Source organism: Typha latifolia, chromosome 7 (assembly GCF_019914945.1).
Source record: "Typha latifolia isolate L0001 chromosome 7, TyphaL0001v2, whole genome shotgun sequence".
NCBI classification, from domain to species: Eukaryota; Viridiplantae; Streptophyta; class Magnoliopsida; order Poales; family Typhaceae; genus Typha; species Typha latifolia.
Window position 1 is genome coordinate 12,905,909 of NC_133092.1, and position 12,144 is coordinate 12,918,052.

Genomic DNA, 12,144 nt, shown 5'->3' on the forward strand with positions numbered 1-12,144 from the left:
TTGTATTTAGGAAATGTTGGCCCTTTGTCCTGCCCATATCTAGCCTTAGGGCTTATGAATGATCAAAAAAAAAAATTATTTGATCGTCCAAAAAAAAAGAATATTCGGTGGTCACCCATTTAACCGCAGGGCTCAGCGGCAATTAGCTAGGAGTAATAGATTCACGACAAATGACTTTAAATTTAGATTAAATAGTTTGTATATTAATTAAAACTTTATTGGAGATCGAACGTTGATAAATTATGTAGCCCACTCTTAAATAATAATAAAATAACTTTATTTGGACCTCGTAATTTATTATCCTCTTTCACATGTTTAGAATTAAGAAAAAAAAAAGATTAAAAAAATGTTCAGAGGTAATTAACTCATAATGAAAATCAATTTAAAAGTTTTCTTCTCTTCTTTATACGCTGAGTCCATAGGCAAGCACCGACTACAACAGAGGGAATTTAAACTATAACATATGATTCAACTATTAAGCTACAGTATTCATATCTCGTCATCTATATTGGCCTTCACAATCCATATTATATTTTTTATTCCATGTGAGACTAACCCTTAAGACTCTATATAAAATTTTTGTAGGACTTTTGGTCCACATCAAAAGAGAGTTGAAGTTATTTTTAATATATCAACAATGCAATATTAGGGACAATGGTTTCTTTCTCCTAAATGGTCATCTAAAGAGAGGAATCTTTCCCTGAAATAAAGAGAAAGCTAGCAAACTTAGACCCGAGCACTAAGATCATGATCCTAACAATCATATTTTATACAGATAGACATAAAATAGTGGATGTCTGTACTATGATTTCCTCAGCTTTTGCCTTTTGCTTGCTCAAAACATTAAGTGCCATATGCATGTCTTTTACAGTCAAATACTAATTTGGACGACGTAATAACCACGAAGACAAGATACAATATTGTAGTTGTTATTCCATTGTGTGTAATGGGTAATCTGATGGACTATCTATTTGCCCTTATCTTGATGTTATAATCCAAAACCCATAGCTAAGAGACATTTGCCCACCATTGTAAAGCAAAAGCAAGTTAAAGTTGTGCTTGTCTCTATCCTCACTCTCTCCCTTTTACTTTTGCTGATTCAACTTTATCTTTCAGTGTGCATGAATACATCTAGTCTTTATCTTATCACCTTTTACCACAATCAAGTTTCATGGATCCCAAATCCTTATCTCACCACATGCACCCAATTTGAGGTGTGGGTCTCTCAATTCATCCTTCTATACAGTATACTTTTTTGTTTACAGAGGGAGGTTGGCATGCATATTCTCATGTCCAATCACTTTATCTAGTCATAAAACAAACCTAAATGAAAGTAGATTATACAACACCAAGAGCTAGTGGGGTCTCAGTGCACAGGGAAAAAAAGTGGTGCAGAATCTCTTTGTATTTTGCCATCCCAAATCCTCACTTTGGTCATCCTCTCTTCACACCAATGCAGTTGCTCTTCACTGATCTCTGGCATCCTTAGAACTCTTGACACAACCTTCATGTCAATTAGGCCCATCAGTATCTCCATCTCCTCATCCACCTTTAGCCTTCTCTTCTTCAGACATCTTCTCTGCTTCACAAGGTCTTTAATCCTCAATTTCTTCTGAAGTAATCATCATCATCATCATCATCAAAAGGACTAGTTAGCTATTAACATATCAACAAAGAAGAAAAGGAAAGTAGGCAGCAATACAAACTTACTCTTTTGTTAGCTTTCTTGAGAAAACTAAGTAAAGTTTTATCAACAGAACTTGATCTCTTCCTCATTAAAGACTTAAGTTTCTGATAGTGACTCTGCTTGTCTGCCTTGAGGAAGTTCATGAACGTTCGGATCGACTGTTGGAGTATTACCAAGAATTCAGTTGAAGATATTAGATCTTCCTTGCCATCATCAGCTTCTGAACAAGAATACAAAAGCATCAAGTGAGTTAATAGAAGAGAAGATGAATGAATAGGATGACTGATTAACAACTAAGACTACAGAGTCAAAGTACCTCTGAATTCAGGAACTAGTAGCAACTTTGGAGATGAAATCCTCCTCCTAGCATAAACTTCGGGCCTTCGACCGAATTCATATGGCTCATTCTCTATAAACCTCTGCAGAAGGACCTCAAACTGCTGGAATTCTTGCGCCATTCGCGCAGGGCAGAACGATTCTTGGACGTCTCTGTTGGCATTCAGTTTAGAGAAGTTGCTGTGGTTCCAATTGAGAGCTTCCCATGTTAAGCAAATCTGTGCAACGTATGCACTCTCCAGCTCTTGATATGGATCTCTCACTCCTACCGGATAACTCCTATGCTTGGTGGTCAACTTATGAACTATTCTTTGTGAGATTGATCTTGGTTGGTACTTTATGGACCTAAATGATTCTGATAAAGAGTACTTAGTATAAGAAACAATTCAAGCATATCATGTAACAATCAAATTATTACCTGTTTCCGCGAGTTTTTGTGTGCCAATTCGGTTGAAGTACATCATCTCCTCATCGTACTTGCGAAACAATGTGTATGACTCCCAGTTGGAAGAGCTTCTTCGAGACGAAGACGAGAAGGGATACTCCATCTCGGAATCCTTTGTGATCGTCGAGCTTTGCCATTCCATCGAGCTCTTGGAAGTCGACTCGCCGACGAGCGAGCTTCCATAGCTTTCCTTCTCTTCAAATCTCTTGCTATCCAATTTAAATGAGTTGTTGACCAATAATTTAGCATCCTTCGAGAATCCTTTCTCTTCATTATTATCGCGAGTCTCTTCTTTATTACCATCTTCTTCTGCTAATAGCGTATAAGCGATATCAGGGCGAGAAATAGTAAATTATCTTATAAGTATTATATTTAAGAGGGATTAATTACCTTTGAGATTGAGGTTTTCGCAAGTCGACACAATTGGACTCACGCAATCGGACGGCGTTAGCACGTCGGCTATCAAGACGTCATGCTCACCCTCGATTCCAACCTTGACGGGGGCAAGATTCTTCAACGGAGAGATGCATGGAGATTCCTCGACAAAGGTGTCCTCTACCTCCAAGCAATGTTGTTCGATGGAATATTCTTCTCCTTGATCGACAAGCTGGGAATCATCAAACACGCTCTCACCGTACCAAAAGAATAATCCTTCTTCTCCCTCTTCTTCTCCACCACCGCCGACGTCGCCGGCCAACTCTTCTCCATCGGCCGATGCAACATCCCTGCAGTGCTAAGAGATAAGTATATAGAAAGAGATAGAGATAGAGATCAAAGAGATATATTTACCTTTTATAATTGTGTAGAAAAGTGAAGAACTTGATGAGGAGGAAGCAAAGGAGGTGGAAGAGGAGGAGGAGGAAGCAAAGGGAGGAGGAGGCATGAAGAAGAAACATCACAGCCTCTTCCTTACTGCGCATGCATGGAAGAAGAAGAAGAGCATTACTACTACTACTTGTGAGTACTCCATGGTAAGAAGGAAAGATGGCAACGGGATCAATGGCGGTCTCCAGAACAAAACAACTATTTCCATTACGCATTTAAGATGGAAGGATTTGATGATGCTTGCTTTCGCTTTGCTAAGAGGCCAATGGCCACAAACCCAATCACTAGCTTTATGTGAGGAAAGTTAGGATTGAGATTACGAGAGTAGCCTTGGAAAGTGGGGATTAGGAACAGCTAAAGCTTGAAGCTTTGGGACCCAATTAGAGTAAAATAAATCAAAACAATTAAGGCCATGATCCGAGTGACTTAAGGACTGGGTAAGATCATATGCTATATGCGTTTCATGTCGCTGGGTTTTGGTATATATAAAGGTACCAAGACATTCCATTGCTGAGAAGTAATACGAGTGGTATTTGGTGTATAATGCTGACGAGAGACGTCAGTTCTTGGAATTTAGAAAGTATGGACGCCGACATAGAAAATGAAGCTCTGCATATTATCTTCGTGTTTTCCATGGAAATTATGGAATGATGATAGATAAGGATGATGAGATAACACTAGAGGTGATATAAAGGAGTGATATCTCCATGACTTGATGTACTCGGTCCCCTGTTAGATGCACCACACCTTGCGTAGTTGCATGGGAAAGGCTTAGCCATGAAGGCTTTGGCTTTAGACGACACGTACGTACAACGGTCCAATCTCTCCGACGTGGATCCTCGTCAGATCTAGATGGTTCTGAACAGCGACCGCCACGTGTATGGGTACATGGGCAGCACGTGCGATGCATGTGCTGTTGTGTTTTTTTTCCGGGTTTACAAGCTTCTATTAACTTCGTCATTAACTAGAGACTTAATTATTTGAGTATTAATGAAGTATAATTCTTGCCTTCTAAAGAGTTGACAAAGAGATATTGGGCCGTTTAGTGTGTCTAGGCCTTGACTCAATGTTGGGGGCCCTAGCCTGGTAGCAATATTTTTATTTAAAAAATATATCTTTAAAATATTATATTTGTCATCTTTCAAAAATATCATCCGTAGTTAAATCTAATTAATTATAACTAAATTAGATTAAGAAATGGTTTGAAAGTAATAGAACATTAACAAATTCTCGTAACAGGAAAGGAAAATTTATTTTTATGCAAGAAAATAAATCAGTGATATATATATTTCAGACTAGCTTTTACATAATAAGGGTATTTTAGTTAATTTTATTCATTTCATAACTTTAACAACCATTGTTAAAAAAAATTCATAAATATTAAAAAATAATTATTATAAGAATTTAATAGTGTCTCACTAAGTACAAGTAAAAACTTAAAGAGTCAAATAATTTCAATATCAATTATAATATTTTAAAGAATATGATGATAATTAAGCTTTTGGGTGACATTAGTTTTGCCTTGAGATAGTCTTCAAGTTTGAAAAATCAATAATTTTTAAATTTACTTTGATCTAACTCTCCTTCTAAAGTAATAATAACCTTACTTTCCTAATAATAAAAGATAATAGTACTTTACATATTATAATTTCCTAATCCATTGTAAGTATCCGTCTTGATCAGTGAGTTTGGTCTTAAATTTTAATAAGTTTCTTCATGTACTACTTTATGGCGAAATTTTAATTTTTTTTTTCATTTCTTTTTTATGATCAACATCAAATTAAGGAACTGTTATGCAAAGGAAAACTTATACCCAACCTAATTGAAATAAACTAAGAACGTTAAGAAGAAAAAAAACTTCCTCAACTTGTATTAAAAACACAATTTGGTAGTGAAAAAAAGGACTTGGTCCGTAGTACCAAAGAGAGACAACGACTTCGAGAAATCCCATCACTTTCACCAAAAGAACAGAAGAAATATAAATTACCATTCATTCTAATGTAGAAATTAAAAGGCCAATAAAAGAGCAAAGGAGAAGCATTACTTAGTCTTATAGGTAGGTGAGATTTTATTTCCGCATGCAGTAGGAGATTTGATCTTTTGATTTAATTAAATTTTCTTTTCCTTTCTTGTGGTTCACCAAACCATTTCGTTTCTTGCAGTGCAATTGCATGGAAGGAGTTTGGATATACTTTTTAAGACATTAATAAATTATTAGATTGTGTCACACTAATCAACTTCTAAATTATAAGGTTTGCTGAAGTGTCCTAATTACGACTTACGAGGAAATTAATTTAATTATTAGCTACAATGATGTGTGGTGTGTACTTGTCTACGATCACTTGATCATATGATAGATGCCAACATTATAGTGACATGCATGTATGTCTAGGTTCATTGATGCAATAAATTTATATTCTTTTTTTTTCAAATTTAATCGAACATTAGGGATAATTATGAGTAGCATACTATTGTCACATCCTGCGTTGTTATTATAAGCTCTTTATTTATCTAAATTAAATTTCAAATCCAAAACTTAGCAAAAAAAATTCCTTGTGATAGGGAGAGAGAGAGAGAGAGAGAGAGAGAGAGAGATGGAGATAAATAAAATACATACAACTTCTGCCACGTGCAGCTTACAAATGCGGCTTACGTGGGCCGCTCGGGTTGGGTAGGAATGGTTGGAGTTGGTTGGACGTAGGAGAAACATAAGATCCGAAGTATAATCCGTACTCCAACTATTTGACAAAATTGCCCACATTCCTATCATATTTACCAAAAGCCCCTTCTAGAAAATGTCCACGTTCCTATGATGAGTGGCAGCCTTGTAAAAAAAAGTCAATTCTATGCCCTAACAACTCAAATCATTTTTCAAATAGTTGGATGAGATTTGCATATGCTCTAGAAGAAGAGTCTCTATTTAGTAGAAGGGCTCACATTCTCCACCATTGCTAAAACTAACCCTAAAGGAGCTAACACTTACTATAGTTTTGAGTACTCTTTATGTAGTTTTGATTACATATATACTTACATATAGCTTAGCTAGGCAGAAATAAATGGAGGAGAACCTTCCTCCGGGCTTTAGGTTCCACCCTACCGACGAGGAGCTCATCACTTGCTACCTCGCCCGCAAGGTATCGGAGCTCGGGTTCGTGTCGAGAGCCATTGCCGACGTCGATCTCAATAAGTGCGAGCCTTGGGACCTCCCTGGTACGTATGTTCTATGCTCGATCATCTTACTATATACCTTTCTTTGTTTCTGTAGGTCTTAAACATAACTATGTAATTTTTTAGTGTTTCTGAAAGAAGTAGGAAGTACTTAATGGTGTCCCAGTTAAACATATTTGAAGAGATTGGTTTAATTAATTACGTATATTAATGGATGTAGGGAAGGCAAATATGGGTGAGAAAGAGTGGTACTTCTTCAGCTTGAGGGATCGAAAATACCCTACCGGTATGCGAACGAACCGCGCAACCGACGCCGGTTACTGGAAGACTACTGGGAAAGACAAGGAGATCTTCGACTGTGTAGCCTTGATTGGGATGAAGAAAACCTTGGTGTTCTACAAAGGAAGGGCTCCCAAGGGTGAGAAGACTAATTGGGTGATGCATGAATACAGGCTCCAATCCAAGTTCCCTTATAGGCCTGCAAAGGTAATTAATTAAAACCTAGCTAACTTTTGTAATACTATATATATATTAGTATAATAACTAATGTTAGTCTATATATCTTCTTTGTCTACAAGGAGGAATGGGTAGTTTGCAGGGTATTTAAGAAGTGTTACAGTGTTAAAAGGCAGCAACCGAGCTCACCGTCGTTGCTCGATTCTCCATGCGAGCTAGGAGAAGTGGACGTATCAATGCTGAATAATCTAGCGAATAACTCGAGTTTGCCTAATGGTGATATGAGCACATATATGAATTGGATGTCAGCTAGAGATCAAGCTAAAAGGCAGCCTAATTCACTTGATTGGTCTTCAGGCTTTTGGGGCTCGATGTTATCACTTAATCCAGGGATCTTGAAGGCATTGCCAGTTATTAATGGTTATCAACTGCAAGGAAACAATAGTGCAAACTTAAGCACTTTAAATGCGCAAGCAGATGCAATCTTTGGAAGTGAACAAAAGATAAGCTTCATTGGTTCGTCATCTAAAGGAATAGATTACGAACAACCTCAGCAGCAGCAGCAGCAGCAGCAGCAGCAGCAAGGATTTGATCAGGAGGAGATATGGAGAGGCTATTGACTGCAGGAACAAGACTAACAATTAAAGTACTTAGTTAAGTCTTGCCTCCTTTATTAATATAGGTCAAATGGGAACAAGTCAACAAGCCCATTGGGCCAAACCTTTATTAAATTGTAAGTTAAGCATAATGCTAGTATTATCACTTGATAAATTAGGTATGTGAGAAGGCAAATGTACCAAAGTTTAATTCGATCTCTTTTGTTAATGATTAATGACTTACACGCTTCAGATAATTACGTACAAGTGTTTAACAGTTTTTTCTATTAATGAAGGGAAAATGTTTTAATGCTTAAACTTACTGTGGCTTTATCTGAATTCTACTGTCTGTTACTTTCTGGTTGTGATGGTAGAATAAGCTAATAGAATGCTTAATATCTTGAAAAAAAATGATAAGGTAATTAACTTTGCTATCAAGATTATCGGAAATAAAGATCCCAAATTTGAGGGGTTATTTTGAACGTATACCCATCTAAATTCTCTTATTTTTGTGTATACCTCTCAAAAATTGATATTGGCATGTATATTCCTCAATATTCTTGGTTTTCATATGGATATCCCTTGATTTTTGGTTTTATATGGATGAATTTTAAATCCAACTAACACTGGAAACACTATCAATTTTTTAGAGAAAGACATAATCTTATTCTCATTTGTACATACTCATTTCTTCTCTCAAACTATTAAGATTCTAATTTATAAGTGTTAAAGAATAAATTGAATAGTATCCCGCAAAATTCTTGAAACTAAGAAGGGTATTTGCAGTCAAATAAGAAACTTTGGTTTCCCTTAGCCAAATAAAATTTGGATCAAAGTCACTGTTATAGTCTAATAGTTGAGTCTTACCAACTTATGACGAAAGTCATTCTTCGGTTCCTACAATAATATATGCACATGGTATAAACATGTTATGATTCATTTGGACATAGGGTTAGTTAAGTTATCTAACCTCTCTATATATATCCGGGGAGGTTTAGCCTTTTCATTTTTTTTTTAAATGATATGCAATACTAGTACATAAGAGATTTTATACTGTTTAGTTATATGCTAGAATAGTTAATGTGACATAAAATTAATATTAAAGTGAAGAAAACTAAACTAATTGTATTAGAAATTTAGTGACGAATGAGAGAGAAATAAGTATTATTATTTAAGTATTGAGATAAGTAATTGTTTACTCGAGACTTAAAACGCTAGAATGAGCCCAAGGTGAGCAGCCCATGGGCTGAAGGGCCCAAACAATGACATAAGAGACAAAGAAGCCATCAAAGAAGGTAAGGGTAAGGCTGTTTGGGGACTGCACTGCTTCCTTATTTAGCTTTCATGGTTCTTTGGTGTCCTCATCTCATGTGATCTCCTATATACATATCTCATGCACCTAGGCTTCTTTTTAGCAGCTACTACTGAAAGATCTCCATATCTAATGCTTTGGGTTCTCTTTTCACACTTCTTTTGTCTTTACTCCTCGGTGGAGGCATTAGGGGATACCCCCCCACCCACTGCCATATACTGGCATGACAAATATGCCCTCATCCTTTTAATCAATTCGAGTAGAAAATGAGTCAAAATGAGAGAAATATTTGGAATAACGGAGGTTGGTTTAGTCTCTCATCTAACTAGATGTTTTAAGATAAGATTATAATAATTGTAGGAAACCATGAAATACTAGCTAGAGCTTTTGACCAAACTAGCCTTCTCCAAAATATTCTTTTTATCTCACGTTAAAATTTAATACCAGACAAAGGTTTAAAAAATACATATATAAACCATAGTGACAGTGAAATAGATTAATTTTGAGAAAGACTAGTTTGGTCAAAATAAATACCACTTTGGACTCGGAATCGATTATAAAAAAAAAGTTGGTGCTTTGGGGAAAGAATCGAAAGAAGAAGGAAAAAAATATCACTATGGAGCCAATAAGAAGAGTTTATAGTGGTCGATGCCCAGGATTCTCTGCTACCCACAGAAGCAAGTTGGCTGCAAAAAATCTTGCTTTCTGGATTATCTGGTCTTTCTCTGGGAAAATTACGTTTAACACCTTATATTTTTAAGAATTTATTATTAACACCCTACCCTTTCAGTTAATTTAACTTTCAGTATTTATGTTTCAGAAAGTCTAAGTTTATGTCTGAAGAAATATTCTATCTTGACAATGTTTCTATCGAATTCGTTAGCTGATGATGTTTTTAAAATAAAGAAACATTACTTAAAAATAACACCTTATATTTTAATCTTTTTTCAATTTTTTTTTAAGTCTGAAGAAATATTTTATCTTTATTTTTTTTTTTTCTATCAAATTTGTTAGCGGATGATGCTTTTAAAATAAAGAAGAAATTTCAAATAACACCCTGTATTTTTATCATCTTAAGATGAGAATTTTATAATTAGACCACTCTTTTTTACTCTATAATATTCTACTATTACTTTAACTAACTACTATTTAACTCTACTTATTAAATTGCTAACCATGACCCATCTTATCCTACCACACTCTACCAAGTAAAAAAAAATCTTTTGTTAGATCTAATTGCTCGGTCATAACTCACTAATGGATTATTTAGGTAATTAAATTTAGTACTAAAATATAATATTCTTTGGTTAATACCCTTCCACTTGACAATAGTTGGTTTAAATTAACTCACGGTATCATATAAAAACTATAGAAAGAGAAGATGTAAGATTACAAACTTCTCATAGACACATGGATTCTAATAAAAGAAATGATAAAAATATAAGGTGTAGATTGTAAATTTGTCAGAACGTAGGACGATTTGATGCTTGATATAAACGAGGACATGGAAGGGAAAGGGGCCATGGTTAATTCCAAGGAAGGGGACCTTTGGCTTTGGCTTTGGGTTTGGGTTTATATGCATGCATGATGCATAGTGGGGGTAGAGGAGCTCCATTCGGTCCAATGAAGAGGGTTGAGGAAAGGCTAGAGCTGCCACCTCATGGACTTGGCCAAGACTTGATTCATTTCTTTGGGGAGATTGGAGTGCAAGGCTTCGCCATTGCATGGCGTGGGAGCAACTCTGCCTTTCTTCTTCGCCCACTTATTGGACTGAAGGGAGCTCCTTTTAATTCATCACTCGATCCCTTTGTTAATTTGCTTCTTTCCTTTTCTTTTCTTCTTTAATTTTCTCCTCTTTAAGTTTTGTCTCCCTTCTTTTGTGTGTAGGTATGTATTCAAGAAGAGAAGTGGATTGAAGTGAATGAAACCATTAAAAAGTTGATGGATGATGCTTCTGCTTTCATATCAACTGCAGGTGTTTCGAGAAGAGGAGCTTGAAGAGAGTGTAAACTGTGATCTCCTTTTATTACACACTACTTCAAGAGTTCCTACCTCCAGAAAAGATTGGAACTTGGTGATCCTTTCTAAGTTACCATTTAAAAGGTTAGCCAAACTCATAATGGGCCTTGATGTCTCACAAGACGGCCCATTTAGTGAGGCCTGGGTAAAGTTGTTATATGATCAAATGTTAAGGATGTGACAAAATTCTTTTATTCAGACTAAAGCTTTCTGGACACCAAGTTAATTGAGGGTGACATATTCCGAGTCATATACTTCATACAAAATTGTTATTTTCCACACATCTAGAATTTTCTGGACACCAAGTCATGTACTTTAAATCCTTAAATAATGCCCAGGCCTGTGGAAGCCACGAGTCCAAATCCCATGTGGCAACAAAGTCTAGACAATATTAAGTCCCCCACATCAAGGAAATATTTACAAACAATATGAGAGAGAGAGAGAGAGAGAGCTTAATGTTTGTATTATTTATATATATATATATATATTTTTTTTTTTTCCAATGGTTTTGATGCAAGTTTTGCCTCTTATCTTATCCTTAGCTTAAATATTTGTTAGTTTTATAATGCGAAGAATACGTAAGCACTTTCATCATCATCTGTGACATAATTAAGCATGTGGGGTTCACAGACTCACAGTGCTACTGCAAGTAGGGCTTAGAGATTAATATTATAAGAAAAGTCCATAATATGTTGGGATATCAAAACCATTGGCTTATAATCTTTTATTATATTGCTTGTTTGGGAAGTACAATTTGGGCGAAGCAGTACATAAATATCGGGAGAATAATTTATTTCCAAAGTTTTGTTCTAGTACTAGTTACCCACATAATTAATTAACTCAAGGAAGGATTAGCTAAGACTTAATAGTTGGATTAGCAAATTGGGGGGGCCAAAACCACCGGCTGTTCCAGTCGATCGCCCACCGTTCTGAAGCGAAACCACTCAAATGAAGGGGTTTTTTTTTGCATTTTACACCCTACGATTATACGGTAAGATAATGTAGGGTGTTTACTGTGAAATGAACAAGATGCAAATTTGAAGTATATAACCACTAGTACACGTGGGCACCACACGTCTGCTTCCAGAATCCAAATTCATCTCCCCGTAAGGGTAGATTACCAAAGTACCCATCGCTCCAATTTACCTGGACAGCAGAAGGCAATGCCATTTGAGTAGGTGTTTGAGGGCATTATGGTGAATTAACAAGTCCATGGCCTTCCAATGACCCAAGTCAGCTTTCACCAAACCGCTGGCTCGCTCCCCAACCTTCACCGAATTAGTGGCTTCCAAATCCCACC

The 12,144-nt window shown here is 36.1% G+C and overlaps 2 protein-coding genes across 4 annotated transcripts; one reads left to right on the forward strand and one right to left on the reverse strand.

Moving 5' to 3' along the window:
* Positions 1 to 1,186: 1,186 nt before the first annotated feature.
* On the reverse strand, positions 1,187 to 3,633 carry LOC140793112 (uncharacterized). 2 transcript variants are annotated; one of them, XM_073144484.1, is made up of 6 exons: positions 3,258 to 3,633; positions 2,859 to 3,193; positions 2,442 to 2,780; positions 2,004 to 2,378; positions 1,711 to 1,907; positions 1,187 to 1,612 (listed from the first exon to the last, which is right to left on the reverse strand). In XM_073144484.1, exons 1-6 carry the CDS (start codon positions 3,506 to 3,508, stop codon positions 1,367 to 1,369), a joined length of 1,743 nt encoding a protein of 580 aa, XP_073000585.1. In that variant the 5' UTR covers positions 3,509 to 3,633; the 3' UTR covers positions 1,187 to 1,366. The 2 variants fall into 2 exon arrangements, with proteins under 2 accessions (XP_073000585.1, XP_073000586.1); XM_073144485.1 differs by having other exon boundaries at positions 2,442 to 2,777; positions 3,258 to 3,632.
* Positions 3,634 to 6,240: 2,607 nt separating this feature from the next.
* On the forward strand, positions 6,241 to 7,770 carry LOC140792563 (NAC domain-containing protein 92-like). Of its 2 annotated transcripts, none has more exons than XM_073143634.1 (3): positions 6,241 to 6,503; positions 6,682 to 6,947; positions 7,040 to 7,770. In XM_073143634.1, the coding sequence occupies exons 1-3, from the start codon at positions 6,350 to 6,352 to the stop codon at positions 7,535 to 7,537; spliced, it is 918 nt and encodes a 305-aa protein (XP_072999735.1). In that variant the 5' UTR covers positions 6,241 to 6,349; the 3' UTR covers positions 7,538 to 7,770. The 2 variants fall into 2 exon arrangements, with proteins under 2 accessions (XP_072999735.1, XP_072999736.1); XM_073143635.1 differs by having other exon boundaries at positions 6,244 to 6,503; positions 7,043 to 7,770.
* Positions 7,771 to 12,144: the final 4,374 nt, after the last annotated feature.

What these genes read in the sequence shown, in the direction of transcription:
- LOC140792563 (XM_073143634.1), top strand. Translation starts at nt 6,350, where the DNA reads ATGGAGGAGAACCTTCCTCCGGGCTTTAGGTTCCACCCTACCGACGAG. An exon ending in CGAGCCTTGGGACCTCCCTG is followed by an intron (nt 6,504 to 6,681) that starts GTACGTATGTTC and finishes TAATGGATGTAG; the next exon opens with GGAAGGCAAATATGGGTGAG. An exon ending in TCCCTTATAGGCCTGCAAAG is followed by an intron (nt 6,948 to 7,039) that starts GTAATTAATTAA and finishes TTTGTCTACAAG; the next exon opens with GAGGAATGGGTAGTTTGCAG.
- LOC140793112 (XM_073144484.1), bottom strand. Translation starts at nt 3,508, where the DNA reads ATGCGTAATGGAAATAGTTGTTTTGTTCTGGAGACCGCCATTGATCCC. An exon ending in TTTCTACACAATTATAAAAG is followed by an intron (nt 3,194 to 3,257) that starts GTAAATATATCT and finishes TTAGCACTGCAG; the next exon opens with GGATGTTGCATCGGCCGATG. An exon ending in ACAAAAACTCGCGGAAACAG is followed by an intron (nt 2,379 to 2,441) that starts GTAATAATTTGA and finishes ACTCTTTATCAG; the next exon opens with AATCATTTAGGTCCATAAAG.